Source organism: Microtus pennsylvanicus, chromosome 15 (assembly GCF_037038515.1).
Source record: "Microtus pennsylvanicus isolate mMicPen1 chromosome 15, mMicPen1.hap1, whole genome shotgun sequence".
Lineage (NCBI taxonomy): Eukaryota > Metazoa > Chordata > Mammalia > Rodentia > Cricetidae > Microtus > Microtus pennsylvanicus.
In genome coordinates this window covers 22,365,266-22,384,888 of record NC_134593.1, presented here as the reverse complement: position 1 = coordinate 22,384,888, position 19,623 = coordinate 22,365,266, and the positions used below count along the sequence as shown (strand labels likewise).

At 46.6% G+C, this 19,623-nt stretch overlaps 1 protein-coding gene across 1 annotated transcript in view; it reads right to left on the bottom strand.

The window, feature by feature from the left end:
* Nucleotides 1-477: 477 nt before the first annotated feature.
* Fam124a (family with sequence similarity 124 member A) overlaps nucleotides 478-19,623 on the bottom strand; it is a 51,600-nt gene continuing 32,454 nt past the window's right edge. The window contains exon 4 of the mRNA XM_075949524.1: nucleotides 478-2,946. Coding sequence (XP_075805639.1) covers nucleotides 2,152-2,946 — 795 coding nt within the window. The 3' untranslated portion in view covers nucleotides 478-2,151. The remainder of the gene's footprint in view (nucleotides 2,947-19,623) is intronic.

Sequence of the window (19,623 nt, the reverse complement as noted above, 5' to 3'; positions counted from 1 at the left end):
CTGGAGTTGGGCTCCAAAGCATCCCTCGTGGGGCAAGTATACTAAAGAGGGGTGCTGTGGAAAATGGGAACAAGCCACACAGGGATGTAGGGTGCTCACTTTTGCCTCACTGGCATTTGGCAGCGATGAGCTGACTTCCTGTCCCTGGAGACCTGCCATGACCCCAGTGTTATTTTTCCTCCTCTCTGATGTTAGCATGCTGTTTATCGTTGCCAGCTATTGACCTGAGAAGCACGTTTCTTGGTGTCATGCAGCAGCAGCAGCAGCAGCAGCAGCAGCAGCAGCAGCAGCAGCAGCAGCAGCAGCAGCAGCAGCAGCAGCAGCATAAGCTTGGAAAATCTAAGCTGACAGCCAGCTGGAATCTTGAATCAACCTACCACAGCCATCTTGAGGGCTCCCCAGTTGCCGCTTGAGCCAATACTTAGAAACGAATACTTAGAAATACTTAGAAACGAAGTTTGATTGCGACTCAGCCGCTCTCATTCATATACCTTTTATTTTTCATGCTACAATAGAAGCAACAGCAACATATTTGGATAAAATTTAAAACATGATGGACAAGGTTTAAAATATTTATTATCTAGCCCTTTTCAGAAGTTGGCTTACTCATGGTCCAGAATCAGAAGAGACCATGTTTTTATTTATTTACATTGGAGCAGAATTCAGAGTCCTAGGAAGTCCAAAGTGTTTGAGGCAAGGCAGAGCCTCAGGTTCTCCTTGCGAGGATGGCGAACCCGAGGCTGACCGATTGGTGATGGATGCTAAGGGAGCCTGAAGGTCCTGCTGGAAAGGCTCTGAGGCTGTGTCTGAGCTGGTGTAGGCCCTTCCGGAGAGGAGAAAACTCAGCCATGAGTAATTTAGTCAAGAAGCACCATACTAGGCAGGAAAAGTACACTCCCGTGCTTTTCTTTCCCAAGGAGAAACAGAATGTAGGGACAGTTTGGCATTGCCACCAACGCCAGCACTTGGCATTGGTGAGGTTGGGTTGTAGAAGTAGCCTCACCAGGAGGCTGAACCACCATTCACACAGTGGCAGCAATGGACAATGGACGGGGAAAGCGAGTGTGGCCACAGCGCCCACTTTCCCTAAGGCTTCTATGCACTGGAGGTTGGCTGTGTGGGGCAGCAAGGCGTGCAGTTTCCAGCTTTGGGGAGCGGGGCTTTTGCTCACAGGAACAGTCAAAAGGTGAGCCAAAAATGTCCCAAACACTTTAACCGTTTCCTGGAGACGGTGCTGCAAAAGATGGCTCTGGGCATTTATGGAGAGTGTGCTTTTATTAGAGTGTGCTTCTTAAAGTCAGAGAATCTCGCACGCTTCATAACCTATTACTTGCAGCTGCGGGCAATGAGTACGCTTACACGAATCAGTCCAGAAAGGAGGGTCTACAGGTTTGCTTACTCCCGTGAACCGGCTGTGGAAGAGCGTGCAAAACGAGTTTTCTTAACTCAGATTATTTTGGAAGTGTGTAAGGTGTTTGTTGCTCATGCTAAATCCTTCTAAGGCTTATCAGCCAGTTGTGTGTAAACCTGGATTTTCAAGTGCTGATGGCTTCAGAGCAAGCCATGCTGCTGTATGACGCAGCTTGACAGCTGCCCCACGAAGTTATCACAGCCACTGGAAGCAGGGCTTCAGGGTTCCAGGGTCTCTGGTCCCTGTGTGACTGTCTGTGGGGAGTGAGGAAGCCATGCATTCTGTATTGTACACTGAGCTCTGAGAGGAGTCACTTGGTGTCCTTGTCCTGTTCAACATTTTGGCTTTTGTTATTTTACTTTCACAGTATGAACAATGAATTGTCAAGTCAACTCTGGCTGGCTATGTCTTTTTTTCTTTAAATTTCAAATATTCATTTGAAGCATTAAATTGTATAATTGAGCATTCAAAAATAGATTTTATGAATTAAGTGTGTTGAAAATTTATTTCCATAAAATGTCAGTTTTTTTCTTTCTTTTTTTTTTTCTGAGACGTTAGAAATAATGTCACCTATCAGTTCTGGATAGGTGGCATGGCCAACATGCTAACCATCTTCCAAGATAGATAATTAAGTACTAGTCAGAGTTGGCAAACGGGACCGAGGTCACCCCGTGAACAAGAGCAGGGGGCAGTGGTGCCGGAGTTTCTGTGACCGAGCTTGCCTGAAAACCAGGACATGCTCAGATGTAGAACTCCTCCATGTCGTTATCTTCGGGGCTAGATGTTGTTGGGGGCGGTAGCGTTTCTTGGCCACTCTGTGTGGCTTTGGAGTCATGACAAGGGAGCTGTGGGGATGGCTGTGCAAGCGAGGAGACCCCAGAAGCAGAGAGGGCAGCAGTAGTTACGTCTGTGGGACTGGGAGACCCTTTGGTGAATTCAGGGTGGGAATCCCAGGAGGTAGCTGGGCTCACCTCACCGGCAGCAGGCAGTGGTCCTTCCTTGGGACTCTTGGGTGCTGGCCAGTGGCTGCTACATCTCTTGGTGGGGAGGGATGACTCCACTGTGTTGCAAAACCTACTGGGTGCAGAATATGCAGAGACCACAGACAGGTCTGAAGAGGACAGCCGCAGGCCCGTGTCCACATCTGTCTCCTGGGCCCCCTCTAAGTCATCAACAGACAGGAGGTGGCCGGGCCTCCATTCTGAGGCACTGTGTCTCTGGGAACCAGTCAGGAGCGGCTGTGGTTCAGCGGGGGAGGGGCCTCCACTGGGCAAACAAAACAAAGACTTGCTTCTCTGGAAAGACCGGGCAGGGCTGGAGGTGCTTGACTGTGGGGGACACTCCTGCTTGTTCCTCCTGGGAGGCAGGGCCACCTGGCTAGGTCCCAGGAACGGGCTGTTCTGCGGGGCTGTCTTGCTGCTGCCCTGGGCTGTGCTCGGCGTGTCGACGGTTGTGGATGGAGCGGAAGGAGGCTTCTTCTCGGAGGAGCGGTGGGCTCGGCTACACTTGGGGACCTTCTTGTGTGTCCTCTGTGCCTGCGGAGAGAGGGATTCATTACTCAGAGGATATACTGGGGCTCATTGTTAAATGTAGCATGAAACATATTGCCATTCATCAGAAACTTCCAGCTCTCTCTGAGAAATACAGGGCATCGCATTGTGTAGAGACCGAGGAATGGGGCCTGGAGAGGCAGACGAATAGAGATGAGGATCCTTACAAGTCTCCCTGCACTCCTCAAAGCTCTGCTACCCCTGTTTTTGCTCTTCGGCTTAGAGCACACAGCAAGGCTTTGGCAGAGGGAAAGATAAATGACACCTACACGCTTACATTTCTAAGGGATTCTTATTCTTCGCACTAGTCTGTTGGGTACATTCACCTGTTGACTTTAAGTAATTTGATTTCCTGTCACACCGAGGAATGAGTTGTAGTCCCCCCCCACCCCCACATTGAGATATGCTCAAACGATTTGAGATCACGTCAGCATGGGCCAGATGCCAACACGTGTGGTTTCCTAGGTGTCTTGTGACTCTTCCTCGAGAGACAAGAACAAACATCTAACCCAGATACGGCACTGATGACAGATTAAGGAAATGGTCCCACCCAAGTCCGGCGTGGTGAGCCACTGAGTTTACTGGGGTAATTTAGAGTAGCATAAGTCACTCTATGGTTGCGGAATCACCAAAGAAGCCCAGATCAGCATGGGCAGTGGATGACTCATGGAAAGCAGCATCCTTTGCAACCCCTACCCACATTGTAGGCAGCTCCCCAGAAGAGAATCTCTCCCCAGCAACTGTTTACTCTTTTTACAACCTTGGAAAGGGCCTTGTGACTCTTTTTAACTTTCTGAGTTTCCTGAGACTTTTAACTTTGTTTGGGTAACTTCCCGAGGCTCTCTGATTCTATTCAGAGAAAATAGTTCAACGCCAAGACACAATCTAGCGTGGACAGTACACAATCTAGCGTGGGCAGTAAGTATGCTTTCCACAAGAGATAGGGTGTTGTGTGTGTGTGTGGGGGGGGTCAGCACTTATTAACACACCGGTAGGAACTACGGGTTCCTTTCTCCTTTTTGCCTTTTAGGAATCAGGTACCAGAAGGGGACTTGTTACTTCCCGAGGAATCATGAGGATGTTTGGTAGAGAAGACAGGGTAGCTCTTCAATGCCTCAGTGCTCACTTTCCCACACCAGCCCTGCTCATCTGAGCAGTGCACCGGGATCCGGGGTGAGCAGTGCACCAGGATCCGGGGTGAGCCGGGCAACTCTGCTCACCCACGTCTCACCTCCTCTGCTTCTCTCCTCTGGCCCAGAACGCAGATGATAACACAGAGTTTCAATCAGGCAACAGATCTGAGGGCAGTGGGTCTGGATTTATTTAGGAAAGGCACACCTAATTTATGAATCCCTTAAAAACCAGAAAGTTTCTGCCAGGGTTTCTCGTGCCAGAGGCTGGCCTCAGACCTGTCTGCTGTCTCTTCTAGTAGCTAGAAGGGACAGGCCTTTCCTTCTAGAAGGTTGAGACACTCACCTTCACAACACACCCTCTCCCTCCCCCATTAATGAACCTGGTTCCCACAAGCCACCTAGCAGCTATTGTTCAGTGGAATATGTATCCATTGAGTACTTCTCAGGGACAAAGGAGAGGGAGCTACAGTGAAAACGATTCTGGTCTGACCACGTGAATTTAGTTGAAAGGAAAGAGACCAGAGGGTGTGATGGTTGGCACCTGAGGGGACTGGGGGAGCCTAGCCAGAAGCCACTGCACTGATGCTCCAGTTCTTATGTCCTGGGACACCTAAGCTCCACCTGCATGACACACACAGCCACCCCTTGGCCATTGGCTCAGAGGAGCAGAATCTCCGTCCGGGGACTGTCTGCCTGGCATTTCTCTCTGTATAGATATTCTCAGTCTGCGGCCTCTTTGGCTTTCGTCCCGATGGCTTGCTGATTCCATCCCGTCGCCTAGGCTCTGCATGCCAAAGTGGCAGCTCTCATTAAGGCTGTTTTTATTAAGTGTAGCTTAAGTCAGTCAGTCACAACAAGACCTCTGCAGGGCTGCAGAGATGGCGCAGGTGGCAAAGTGCTTGCTGCACAATTACGGGGACCTGAGTTAGGATCCTTGTCAGCCATATACAAAGACAAGCATGTGCCTGTCACCCTAGTGCTGGGGACGGAGATGGGAAGATCCCTGGAGCTCACTGGTTAGTCAGCCTAGCTGAACTGGTGAGCTCGAGGTTCAGTGAGAGACCCTGTCTCAAAAAATAAGGTGGGAAGTTTGTAGAAGACACTCAGCATTGACCTATGGTCTTCACATGCATGTGCACACACGGACATGCACCCTAATGCACATATACATACACACAACACACATACAAACACACATACATATACACTGCACGCACAACAAAAAATATTTTTCTTCAAGCCAAAATCATACAAGTCCCAAGTGCACGTGAGAAGGGTCATAGCTGGTGGCTGTTATGAGACAAACCAATTTTCACCATCACTTAAGTTTGGCTGAGTAAGAGAAGTCAGGATGAGCTTGTGGGGGAAGGAAGACCCAAGGGATGGAGACTTCTTCAAAGTCTGGAAAGGCATGGTTCCCCCGGGCTCCCGAGTGATGTTTGCTTACTAACCAGTATGAGTCACAGTACAGGCACAGTTTCAGTGCCTCTACAGTTCTTGGTGAGCCAGCCTGCAGTCTGGAACTGCTTGAGAAGGGAAGCCAGTGGACACTGTTTCAGGGGATACTGAAGATCAAGGTTCCTGGTCAAGTGACTGCTGAGGGATAAACAAATCTGTCACTCTTAAGAAGCAGGGTGGAGTTAAATTTGGCTTAAAGTCCAGCAGGCAGGTGGACCGTGGGCTTCAGCGGAGGAGTTCATGCTTCCACAAGCCCACGTGTGTTCTTGCTAGTTTCTGTGGCACCACGAAGGTGGGAGGCCAGAGAAATCCCACATCCTGCTGCTCCGAAGGAAGCTGGCAGCCGCTCTGGTTTGCTGGGGGGTGGACCGTGTACAGTGGAGGTGCCTGCAGGGCATGTGTAACTCAGGCTGGCACAGTGCTGTGGATAACAGCAGGCATCCTGGGGGAAGGAGGCTGCGGAGCCTCTCCCACGCCACCATCTCTAGAGCCAGGGCTGATGAACATGGTGTATCTAGCCGGCCTCAGAATTACCCAGTGGGATCTCATCTGACCGAGGACAGCTCACCCATACCAAGGATGGAGCTCTTGCTGTGCTCCCGCGGGACTGACTCTGTTTCCTGCCTCCCCTGTCTGCTTGACTGGAACAATAGGGGCTGACAGTGAATCCAGACACTCTGCCCTGGCGGGAGGTTTACCGGAGTGAAACGAGAGCTTGGGCCTTCAGTGCTTGGCTGCCAGCTCTCGGGGATGCCCCGGGGAGCCCCAGCAGTGACAGCAACGATGCTGTGAAGACAGCCTGCCTTCCTCCCCTCTGGAGCAGTGTGGGCTGGATGCCCCACTGGAATTCACAAGGTTCTTTCCTCGCTATTTAAGGAACTCTCCCAAAGAGCGGAACAGCATGCATAAATTCTCTGCCTGCCTGCCGAGGGCAACCAGCCAGGGAGACCTGGGTAGGCTTCTCCTGTCACTAGGAAATTGGAATCCAGCTGCGAGCTCATCCTGAGACCTCAGCACAGGCAAACAAAGCTGTCTCCTGAGGTGAAGCCCCTTTCTCAAAGGGTCTTAAGAGGCTCACTCCTACGTGGTTCCTTCTGTAAGCGCTAGCAGAGGTGATTGGGTCTCTCCCTGGGGCCTGGGACGTCTCCCAGGTTGTTCAAGGTCAGGGAGTCCTGCCTCTGCTTCCTCTTTCCGAATAAGACTCTCCTCTTCTGTCCTTGGCCAAAAACACGACCAGCATAGCACTGCCTGCTGCCTAATAAATCAGAGATAGACCTTTAAACTCAGGGATTAACAACAACGAGACACATCTCAGGGAAAGTGGGTAGCGGAGTCACGAGAATCTGAGACTTTCCTCTGCAGCATGGGTTCCACGGAAGGCGGCAGAGCTGTGCTCTCTCTTGGCTACCTTCTAGGAGGTGTCCATTTTCTTTCTAAGGGTATCGTCCATGGCCAAAGCCTAGGTCCCCTTTTGAATGGACAGGAGGAAAAGGCGGAGTCAGAGGAGAAGGACAAGGTCACCTTAGGTGGAGGCAGCCAGGTACAACTGGCAACCCATGGCATTTTGAGGGGGAGGCTGGAAGATTGTGGAGGGGATTATGGGCTATATAAGTAATTGGCACTTTAAGGGGACCGGGGAGATGACTCCACAGTTAAGAGCACAGGCTGCTCTCTCTAGGACCCACATCTGAAGCCTAGCACCCATATGGCAGCTAAGTACAGACCCAGGGGCTCAACACCCCCTCCTGGTCTCTGCAGCATCAGACACTCACGCAGTGCACAGACTTACATGCAGATGAAACACCCATGCCCATAAAATAAAAATTAAGAGAAAAAACTTGGTGGCTTAAGGCAATTTATCTGGAGTGTCATTCCCTACCCCTTTCCCACTCCACCATTATGGAACGGTGAAGCTTCCTGTAAAACCACGGATTCAAGCAATGGCGGTGGCAATGACTCAGGTCCAGAGAGAGGCGCGCACTCCCCAGCTTTGGTCAAATGTCATCAAAGTAGTGACAACTCACCCCAGCTGCACTCGGAACAGGCTCTGGCTTCCCCCACAGCTGACTGGACTCCTGAGAGTGGCCCTAGGCTACCGCCCTCCTTAGCAAGCGAGCTCTAAGACTCTGCCTTTCTATCAGCTGTGCTTTCTGAAATCCCTACCTGTGTGCTCTGGCCTTTGGGAATTTCCATTTCTATTCTGAAACACAACAGCTTCATTGCGTCTTCCCAAATGCTGCTTTCTATCTCTGCTTAGACGCCTGCCCATCCTCTGAGGCAAAGTGTAATGGGATATTAAGAAAACTGACCCGGCAACCTTTCTTCTGCAGAGTAGGAAGCACCCAGTCCCTGGGCACATTAATAGGGGCAGAATTTCTAGACACTGGGTGAGTATATTTTTAATTTTAATAGGTACTTTTAAACACTCCAGAATTGATGCTAAAAAATGTATAATTCTACCAGGAATTTAAATGTATTTCAATTACTTCACACTTCACAAAGATCTGGTATTATCATTGTATTTAGTTGTAGCCCTTCTGGTGGGCAACAGTACCTCATCATTACATTAATTTGTATTTCCCTGATGACCTCTCCACTCCTGTCTCCAGGGTCTTACTATGTAGTCCAGGCTGGCTTCAAATTCAGGGTCCTTCTGCTGCGGCCCCGTGGGGTTGGAATTACAGGCCTGTACCACCATGCCTGACTCCGGGCATCTTCCCATGCTCATCGGCTGTGAAGACAACTCTATGTGTGAAGTGCCTGCCCTTTGTATATGTTCTGGACTGAATACTTTAAAGAAGGTATAAGCACCACAGATATTCACCAATTGTTTTTACAATTAAACACTTCTATTTATTTTTAAGCACTTTTAGTTTTAATGAAGACATTTACATGCTTTTTTGCTGCTGCTACTGTGCTATGTTAAGAAGGAGTTGTTGCAGGTGCCAACGAGGCTACGATTTGCTATGCGAGCCTGAAGCCTAGGGCTCGTTCCCGGAACCTATAGTGAAAAGAGGCAACTGAGTCCTGAAAGGTGTCCTCCGACCCTCACCCCTGTGGCACCTGTGCAGCTGGGTGTGTAGGCATGCACGTGCACACACACACACACACACACACACTGACACACTTACACACTCACACGCTCAAGCATGCATGTAGGCACATGCTTCTGAAACTCGTATTAAGGTCATTTAAAATGATTTATATGTCTGCTAAAATAAACCATAAGACAGTTATTTTGTTTTTTGTTTGTTTTGTTTTTCAAGACAGAGTTTCTCTGTGTAGCCCTCAAACTCAGAGACCCACCTGCCTCTGCCTCCCCACTGCTGGGATTGAAGGTGTGCACCACCACACCTGGCCTGCCATTTGGTTTTGGGAGGGAAAAGTTGCAAAGCTTCTGGTATTTAAGAAAGACAGCAGGTATAACTAATGCTTGAGAACAATAATTTCTATGTGAGAAAGTTCTGCGAGTCACCTCAGGAACCTGCTTTATGTAACAATAGCTGGAACCAATGGGGAAATGGGGCAAGGGTCTGGGAGACACTAAAGGGGGAGAGAGCTTTTAGGAGCGCTGGGAACCATCTCACACACACACACACACACACACACACACACACACACACACACACACTCACGCATGCACCATGAATGTTCAGTATGCGCATATGGAGAGCAACCAGCCTTTCAATTGTCCCTGGGGCTCTTCTCTCTCTTGCCAGCACCAGTATAAGGAATCCTACTACTTGCATCTTGAAGCCTGTCAGGGGAGATGGGGCTTGTGGGATCACCGTGACTCCAGGAGTGGCATGTAGGCCTTGCCCTTCCTGGCTCAATGTGGCATTCCCACCCTTACCCATTTGCTTGAGCTTTCGGGTCTAGTGTGGCGGGGCCACATTTGTAGAGAACGAGCCTTTGCCTCTACCCCCTTGACTGTTAGTCTGTCTATCTGTTAGTGCCTATGTGTGTGGAGAAATATTTGCAAAATCAGTCAACAGTTTGGTTAGTCCAACTGCCTTGTGTGTATATGCATTGATATAACTTAATATTAGACAAATGACAATATGAGGGTTCCATTGTTGTGTGTATGTGTATTCTAATAAAAATTTACTCACAAAAGTAGACAGTGGGCCATATTTGGCCTATGGCCTTTAACTTGTTGACTTTGGCCGGTTGCATTTTCTATAAACTTTAAAATCAGTGTTCTAATTTTATCAGCCTCTCACCTACGCATGAATTAGGATTACTGTCTTCCTGTCTTCCTTTTAGTTTGGTCATCTTCCTCTGACCCCTCCTTAATGCCATGGCAACACCAGCCTGGAACACTGACTCTTGGCCATCTCATGGTTCACCATGGTAAAGGCACTAGGCAGTCAGCAAGGACAGGAAGGGGACACGGTTCACTCCTAAAGATATCCTGCCCACACAATGCATCCAGTTCCTCACGTGGAGCTGGGGTGGGAGGAGGGCAGGTTCTGTTCAACTTGACCAGTCAGGCTGCCTCAAAGAGGAAAGGGGCGAGTCTAATAGACAGAGCTTTGATCTCAGGGGGCTTCGTGTTGTTTGTTTGTTATTATTGTAGTAGGGTTTTCCTGGACTTGAAAGCATAAATTCATAGATAGCTGAGTTACTACCATCTTCTATAGATTATAAATATGCCATTAGAATTCCAAGGCAGCATTGCTGGAAGACTGAGCCAGCTGACCACACTGGAAAAGGAATACCAATGAAGCAGGCCAGCCAAACATCTTCTAAACCTCCCCTGGCCTTGGCCAGGCTTATAGCATGGCTTAGATGACAGCTGGTAAACTCTTTCCCTTCCTAACACCTTAAGCTTGGACAGCCCACAGCACCATTTGGAAACATGGCTCTATGTTTTTGCCAGAAATGATACTGAAGAAAATGTCTCAAGACTGAGGTTGTCACCAACACACGCTAGACGGAACAGAAATTACTAAAATTTATTCCATAAGGGTCAAGCGCTTCACAACCCTGAGTGCACCTGAGAGGCTTTTTAAAAGTACCCAACTCCTTGGCAGCAGAAACAGCCTCTTTGGGGGCCCAGGCAGGGCATATGGAGCTCCTTGGGTGACCTTAATGTCCAGCCAGAGCTGTGACTTCTTTGACTTGCTGACAGCCCCTCCTGCCTCACCTTTTTTTCTTGTAAAGGTTCCAAACCTGTTTCTATGGCCACTGAAAGTACTATTTTGAATGGCTACATGTTTTTGGGACTACAAATGACCTTATCAGAGCTGTAAGAACACTTCTGTTGATCTACATGAAGTAAGTGTTTGCAACTTGACAGCTCTAAAAGTTGGCTCTGGAACACTGAGACCCAGAGAGCAATGCGGAGGGGACCATACCTTTCCTCTTTGTCTAGTCTCCAATTGATCAGTCACTCCTCCGTTTTTATACAAGTATTTTGGCTAAGTCACAGGGAACTTGTCTTCTTCATTCACTGTCTGGGAAGCGATCTCACAATGGGAATTTCATTGCCACATCCCCTCTACCGTAACTTTATACTTTGTTCTTATCTATGAATCTGGTTTTACAACAAAAAGTACTTGTTGGCCCTGAGCCTCATCAGTTCCAACCATTTCTAGAGCTTTAGGAGTTTGTGGCTGTGATACCATCTGTTCATTCCCTTAAAACAGAGAGCCAGCGGATACATACACTTACAGTGTGGATGCCAGGAACACCAAGACTGCTTACTTCAGAGGAGGTCAATGGGTTCTCACAGAACAAAGAACTCTCCCAGAACTCTCCCAGCCCAAGCTAGACTGAAACTTCAGTGGCCTTCCTCAGAGCACAGGTAGCCATGGTTATTGGATAGATTGAAGAGTAAAGACAGACCTAATTTTCCCCATAAACCTGCTGGGAGAGAGTGCTGGCTATTGAACTCAGACTAATAACAGTGCCTCTATGCTACAGAATTGGGGTAAGCACCCCAAAGTTTCCTGTGTCAATATGAGGTGCCCCAGGAGTGTGTCAGGAACTCCCACCACTCCACCCTACGGTCCTCTCCTGACCAGAAACCTGTGTGGGATTTCCTAGGTGGTAAACTGTAAAGAAAAACATTAAATAACAACTTGGAACTCTCATCCCTGAGGGGCTCATTCTTTAAGATGTAGATGTAGAAACCGAAGGACCTAGAGATGGAAGAACTCGATACTCAGAAAGGATGGTAATTCTCACCAAGGACAAGGTCAAATGCAAGCAGCTTTGTATGGCACAAATGATGAATGCATTTTCAGTCGTGGTAATGATCTGACATTTGGTAAGTTGGCATTTGTCTGAAGACACATCAGCCATTTTTACCGCCTGAGGACATGAAGGCTGGAAGACCAATCTGGGCCTGGGGTCTCTGAGTGGAATTAGGACAATCCTGAAGTTGCAAATAACCTTCAAGGGGGGTGTGGCCGATACCCACTCTTAGAGACTCGCTTTGGGAACATGGTGAGTTAGAACAGGATGTGGGAGCTGTTCACTGATCCTAGTCACTGTGTTCTTAGACCTTCTCCAGGGCTGGGAACCAACCTTGGCTCTACCTGGACCAGTTCTAACTAGAATTTAAATTTATCTCTCATTTTCCAGAGTGAGGATTGATTTTAGATGATCAGTTCAGACTCTGGAGCATCAATGCAAGGGCTCTTGATCTGCTTATACACACACACACCGAACAAACAAACAAGCAAACAAAACACCCCTCAAAAACCCAAAGCTCCTTTTAATAGCATTGTGGTTGCTGTGTGTTTGTGCATGTGTGCGTGTGTGTGCATGTGTGTGTGTGTGTGTGCACATGCCACAGTACATGTGTGGAGAACAGTGGACAACTTCTCTCCTACTATGTGGGTCCCAACATCATCATGCTTGGTAGCAAGTGCCTTTATCGGCTATTTGAGTTAAGGTTTCTATTCCTGTGAGGAGACACCATGAACATGATAACTCTTGATAAAGAAGACATTTAATAGAGCTGGCTTACATTTTCAGAAGTTTAGTCCCTTATCATCAGGGTGGGAAACATGGCAGTATGCAGACAGCCACGGTGCTGAAGAAGGAGCTGAGAGTTCTACTGGTGCTGAAGGAGCTGAGAGTTCTACATCTTGATCCGGAGGCTTGAGCTTCTGAGACCTCAAAGCCCATCCCCTACCCCAACAAGGCCATCTAGTAGAGCCACTCTCTATGGGCCAAGTGTTCAAACACATGAGCCTATGGGGGCCATTCCTATTCAAACCACCACATCTGCTAAGTCATCTTGCCAGCCCTCAGAAGCCACTTTTAAAGCTGAATATCCAGAGCAAGGAACATAGCTCGGTGGTAGGGCATTTGCCTGGTGAGCATGAAGCCATGTGTTCACTCTCTAGTCCCGCAGAATAATAATGATCATGACATGGAGTTCATTAGAGCTGTCAGTTTTTATTGGCCGTGTCGTATCTGCATGTGGTGGTCAGAGCAGGGTTTTATATGTCTTTCTTTATCCTTGAGACAGGTCCTCCAAGTAACCAGAAGCTTGCTCTTTGTGCTAGGTTGGCTGACCGGCAAGCTCTAGGAATCCACCAGTCTCTATCTGCCAATCCTGGGGTTATAGACATATATGCAGCCATGCACAGCTTTTTATGTGAGTGCTGGGATTCAAACTCACATCTTCATGGTTGCACAGCAAGCGTTCTGAGCCCTCAGCCATCTCCCCAGCCCCCAAAGCTATCTATTTCCCTTGTAGTTAGTTTCAGTTCAATTTGCAAATCTTATTACATTATTAACAAGTCTGCAAATGTTAGCAATGATTGCTTTAAAAGGTCCTTTTGAGGCTGAGTTAATTTCCTTTAACACATTATAAATGCATTGGATGCATTTATATATTTAGTGGATTGGCTTGGTTGTTTTTTTCTTCTTCTCAGAGATGTTGGCGATGGAGCCCAGGGCCTCACGGATGCTAGGTAAGCAGTCTATTACTCAACTTACCCCCAGCAGTCCTATTAACAAAATCTACAATAAAAATGCTTCAATAACTTGTACGTTCAATCAACTAAACATTTAAACAAGTGATCATTATCCTCTTAAATGCTTTAATTTTATACATTTACTAAAATTCAACTCATATGCTCCAACTTAAACGTTCCTTTTTTTCCCCTAGGGTTTGGACAGAGGGGCTTACACCATGATAGGCAAGGAACCTATATTGATTGTAAATGACATTTTAAAATCAGAATAACAAGTTCTGGTTCCTGGTTTAAAGATTAAATTCTCTATGTGGTGGTCTGAATGAAAATGGCCCCCATAGAACTCATCGGGAGTGGTATTATTGGAGGTGTGGACTTGTTGGAGGAAATAGGTCACTGTCAGGCAGGCTTCGAGGTTTCAGAAGCTCAAACCTGACCTAGTGGTTCACTCTCTCTTCCTGCCGCCTGCCGATCCAGATGTAGAACTCTCAGCTCCTTCTCGGCATCATGTCTGCCTGCATGCTGCCATGCTCCCCACCACAAGGATGATGGACTAAACCTCTAAAACTGTAAGCCAGCCCCAATTAAAAAGTTTTCCTTATTAAGAGTTACCATGGCTATGGTGTCTTTTCACAGTGATAGAAACCCTAACCAAGATACTCCAAAATTCACCAAGTTCTTAAAATAACCAAACAAAAATATTTTTCTTTTTCTTCTTTCTTTCTTTTCCCTCTTCTTTCTTTCTTTCTTTCTTTCTTTCTTTCTTTCTTTCTTTCTTTCTTTCTTCCTTCCTTCCTTCCTTCCTTCCTTCCTTCCTTTCTTTCTTTCTTTCCTTCTTTTTTTCTTTCTTTTTGGTTTTTAGAGACAGGGCTTCTCTGTAGCTTTGGAGCCTGTCCTGTAACTCTTGTAGATCAGGCTGGCCTTGAACTCACAGAGATCCACTGGCCTCTACCTCCCTAGTGCTGGGATTTAAGGTGCGCGCCACCACTGCCCGGCTTCAAAAATATTTTTTAAATTACCATAAAAATGCCAATACTGTGAGTTTAATTCATCAGTCTTAATTCTAAATATCCTGTGGTCAGGCTAGAGTTCACCAGGTGTTTTCCTGTTCCATTCCAAGCAGTTTGGAATGCTTTTCTAGCTAACTGAGTGTGGGAGGTGTCCCAACAAGGAGGGGCAAGAATCCCTTTTATGGGAGCTGTAACTGGGAGTCCTCCAACATAGGGGGGGTTGGCTATATCGCCCATCTCCTTGACCTTACATCGGTATCTAATTCCACCCTCTTCAGACTCTGCAACCCTCACGGCTAATTCCCACCACTCCTTATCTGTGTTTCTCTACTGATACTTACATACTTCACTGAATTTTATAACTCTCAAAACTTCATTGCCTTTACAGCCCTCTGGTAACTGGGTGCTCTTAGGCTTGTGGGAGAAGAAGAAGGCATTGAATTTAGAAGATTTAGACATTTGGAATGTTCCCCTCAGGTGCAGTACTAAAGGCGTGATTTGTCCCCATTTTCTCATGTGAATTAGAGCCCTTCGTTTAAGAACATTGGGAGGTTGTAAAATTGTCTTTAAGAGTGACCAAGTTCCAACTTTCTCTTTGTTCTTATTAATATTTCTTCAACTGTTTGAATCCTTCCTCTTTGTGTGTGTGGGGCGGAGGGTGTATTTTACCTTACTGTTTTATAATAAATCATGAAGGGAAGTCAGGGCAGGAACCTGCTGAAGCAGAGGCCATGGAAGAATACTGCTTACTGGCTTTCTCTGTTTACTTTCTTATATACCCCACGACCACCTGCCCAGCGATAGCTCCACCCACAGTGGGCTGGGCTCTTCCAAATCAATTAATTAAGAAAATGCCCTAAAAAATTACCTAAGGCTACTTTGATGGGGAAATTTTCTCAATTGAGGTTCCCGTGTTTGAGAAGACTCCAGCTTCTGTCAAGTTGACACAAAGCTAACCAGTGCAGCAGGGAATCAGGCAAACCAGAACAAGGGCTATGTCTAAATCAAAGTCCATTAGACTCCCTTGATGGGCTCACAAGAGCGTCCATCTGCTTGTGCGCCCCACTGTTCTTGGTTTACAAGGCCGGACTCAGCAGAGATGAACCCAGAATCTGTTCTTAGTCACTTTGATAGCTCTTAAGATAGCTAGAGGGACCCTGTGATGTCCCTCCCAGATGGCTGCTACAGACGAAGGGAGAGAAGACACTGTCATTTTTTGTTGTTGTTGTTGTTGTTGTTTTGTTTTTAGGTTAGAAATGATAGTGGGCCCAGGAAGGTACTGCAGTATTGAAGTAAGCTCAGGTCTGAAGTATTATATCTAGGCAGCATTTCTCTTATCAAGAAGAAAAATCATAGGCCAGGCAGTGGTGGCACATGCCTTTAATGCCAGCACTTGGGAGGCTTTAGGCAGGCAGAACTCAGGGAGTTCAAGTTCAACCTGGTCTACAAAGAGAGTTCAGGACAGTCAAGACTGTTACACAGAGAAACTCTGTCTCAAAAAACCAAAATAGAAAAAAAGAAAAGAAAAATTATTAGTAAGACATGGTTGTCTGATAGTTGTCTAAATGACATCTTATATAGACTGATGTGTGATATCTGGGGAGTGCAGTCCATTGGACTATTAAAAAATATACTAATCATTTTAGCTTTGTTCATATTTTCCTGCTTGATGTTTAAGACCAGTAGGTGGCCATTAACTAACTTTGTTTTGTGAGACAAGATCTACGTCCCCTGGCTGTCCTGGAACTCTCTATCTAGACTAGGCTGTCCTTGAACTCAATGAGATCCACCTGCTTCTGCCTTTAGACTGTTGGGATTAAAGGCACGCGCCACTGCTTCTGGATGGCCACTGTTTTTCCTGCAAAGGCCAGTTTAGGATCAGGTCCTCGGTGGCCACTTGGGTTTGTGAGGGACCTTTGACTCCTCTGAACCTCCTTTTGCTAGCTATTCCCTGCATGTGGAGAAAAATCAAGGGCCTTGCTTGACCATGGTTTTGCTTGGAAGCACTGAGAACACATTCTTCTGTGGTGACCCTCTGCTTGTAGACTCTACACTGGTTAGAATCACCAGGTGGGGTCTCCTTGGCTCTTCTGAACAAGCAAATAGATGCAGCACCCCAGACACAGGACACTTGAGATGTGCTATAGTCCCCTGGGACCTCACTGAATCCCTCCTTCTGAATTCCTCTGACACATCAGCACAGCCTCCAGTTATGGCTGTGGACCACAGAGAAGATTACCTATTCCAATCTGGTACTCGTCACTTCTGTGCAATAGTTAGAGAAAGCTTGGGCCAAACAAACATTTTCAACTAAACTTGATTAAGCATATGTTTCCTGTGGGATGATCTTTCTGTGTGCTGTGAATATTCCTCTCATTGGTTAATACCAAAAGCTGTTTGACCATTATTCAGGCAGGATAAGGTTAGGTAGAACAATCAAGCTGAGAACTCAGAGGAGGAGGGGCAGAGCAGCTGCTAAACAAGCAGGACATGTAGAAGATGAGGTAGCAAGCCATGTGGCAAAACATAGGTAGAAATATGGGTTACTTTAAATGTAAGAGTTAACTACTAATAAGCCCGAGCTACTGGTTGGGCATTAATAATTAATATAAGCCTCTGAGTGATTATTTGGAAGTGGCTATGGGATGGGGCAGGACAGAGAAACCTCCATTTAGATATGTTTTTGTCTCAACAAGAAACAATCATCAGTAGCTCCACTGATTTGAGCACAGGTTTGACATCAGTACATTGGACTTTGACTTTAGAAATTTTAATACCATCTACATCAGCTCCAAGTCACATTTTTTTCACCCTTTGGCTTACTCAGACTTCTGTAACTTGCCTGTGTTTTCTCTATATACAAACCCACTTTTGCTAAAATCATTTACTTTTTTCCCCCCTTAACACCACAAGGCATAGTGGCATTAACAAATGCATTTATCACCTGCTGTGAGTCCTCCCCGGGGAGTGGAGAAGACTAGGCATTGTGTGTACTCTCCTCATGAAGTCCCAATGACAAGCCTAGGTTTGATTTCACCCTGGGGAACCAACAAGCTCACTGGACTTACTTCTAGAACATGGGCAAAAGGTTTCTGCAGAAGCCTGAGGGACCCCAAAGCTGCTGCACCAGAAAGTCTTTACACAGCGTGAATGGCGGCATCCTCACAGACATGGTGGATTCCCCGCTCCCTAGCCTATGTATTCTAACTGCTCCCCAAACCACAAGGCCGTGTGTAATTAGGGCACAATTACATACAACCGGCTAAGAAGAGCGGCTAGATATTGAGGTGGGATAATGACCCTGCCCAAACTATCATTTTATAAAGGAGCATCAACAGTCAGGACATCCAGCTGTGGAGACCTTCTGCAAGCTGATACAGCTGAGTCAGAAGATGGCAGTTTGGCTCACGGCAGTGATTTTCAACCTTCCTAGTGCTGTGACCCCTTAGTACAGTTCCTCCTGTTGTGGTGACCCCCAACTGTAAAACTTCGTGGCTACTTCATGGCTGTAATTTTGCTACTGTTATGAATCATAATGTAAATATCTGATATATGCTACCCTCAAAAGGCCGCTGCCCACAGGTTGAGAATCACTGGCTTAGAGGCTAAGGCTGTGCCATGTCAGCTTAATAAAAGAAAGCTGAGCCAAAACTAAACGCATAGGATAATGTAGTACGTTAATGTTATCTGTACACGTACATTTAGACTATGAGGCTGGGGAAGTTCCCAGGTAAACTTTATGGGCTTTCTAACTTTATATAGCAAGGTAGAGTCATTTACCTAACTGTGCTTTGGGCTTTGAAGGGAGTCTACGTAGCAGGTAGAAAGAAGCAGCAGAATAATAACAGAAATCATTAGACTGATGTTTGTAACATCCTGCAGAACTCAACCTAGAAAATACCGTGAAAACTGCAGTGTGGAGTCACTATAGAGATATTTGTTTAGGAAGAGGGTCCTCTCTCCCCTCCCCATGAGTGTGCATTCCATCAGTTGGTTTTACTGTAGACATCTTCATACCATGAGATAAATAATGATAACCTCTGTTGGAAATAATCTCTCCCTTAGGTGTTCTTGGGGCATAGTGTCTTCATTCTTGGGATGTTTGGTTAGTCTCCTTTTTTTAAAAAGCATTTTAAAAATATTTTTATGGTTTATTTAACTTTTTTATGTGCATTGGTGTGAAGGTGTCAAATCCCCTGCAACTGGATCTTCGGACAGTTGTGAGCTGCCATGTGGGTGCTGGGAATTGAACCCGGGTCCTCTGGAAGAACAGTTGGTGCTCTTAACCACTGAGCCATATCTCCAGCCCCCTGGTTAGTCTCCTTTATCTCTGTCTCTAACCCTTGTTCCAGAAGATCGAATGCCCTTCCCTGGCATCTGTGGGCACTTACATATGGGGTTCACAGACCTGAATCCAGGGAAAGCATCCAAACACACAAAAATACATAAAATTAAAAAATATTTAAAAATAAACCTTGACTTTTCAGGGTCATCTCTGATATCTCTACATGGTACAAGGTCCTGGGTGTGTGGCAGACAGCACACATGGCTTCTCTGAGGACCAGGTCAACAGAAGTATCTGCTTTCACTGAAATCTAGCTGAGACCTTCCCTGGCTAGATTTGGATGACTAGGTCGGAAGCCTGTACCTATAGTCATTTTTTAATGTGTCTGCATGTGGAGGCAAACACTTTGTAAAATTTAGTAAGAAGTTCCATTTCTCTTATCAGATTGTAGGACAATACAGTACATTGCTCTTTGTCCACAGAGACCACCTTTTAACCTGCAGTGTCCAGGCCAGGCCGATGTGTATTTTTTTTTTTAAATGCTCGCCATCCCTCCTCTCTTACAGATGGTTCTCTAGAAGCACTGAGTTTTGCCTATGAAAACTAAGGGCACTCCTCCTTTGGCTATCAAGAACAAATACCCTATACACACTACGAAGAAGGGAGATTTCCTTTATTTGAGATTAAACCACATTTGCACTGAGCATTGTGTTTTGAATGTGAAATGTCCCGGCAGGCTCATGTGTTTTCACACTTGGTCCCCAGCCGATGACAGTGTTTGGGATCGTTACAAAATGTTTAGGAGGTAAGGCCTCTTTGGATGAAGTGGGTCACTGGGC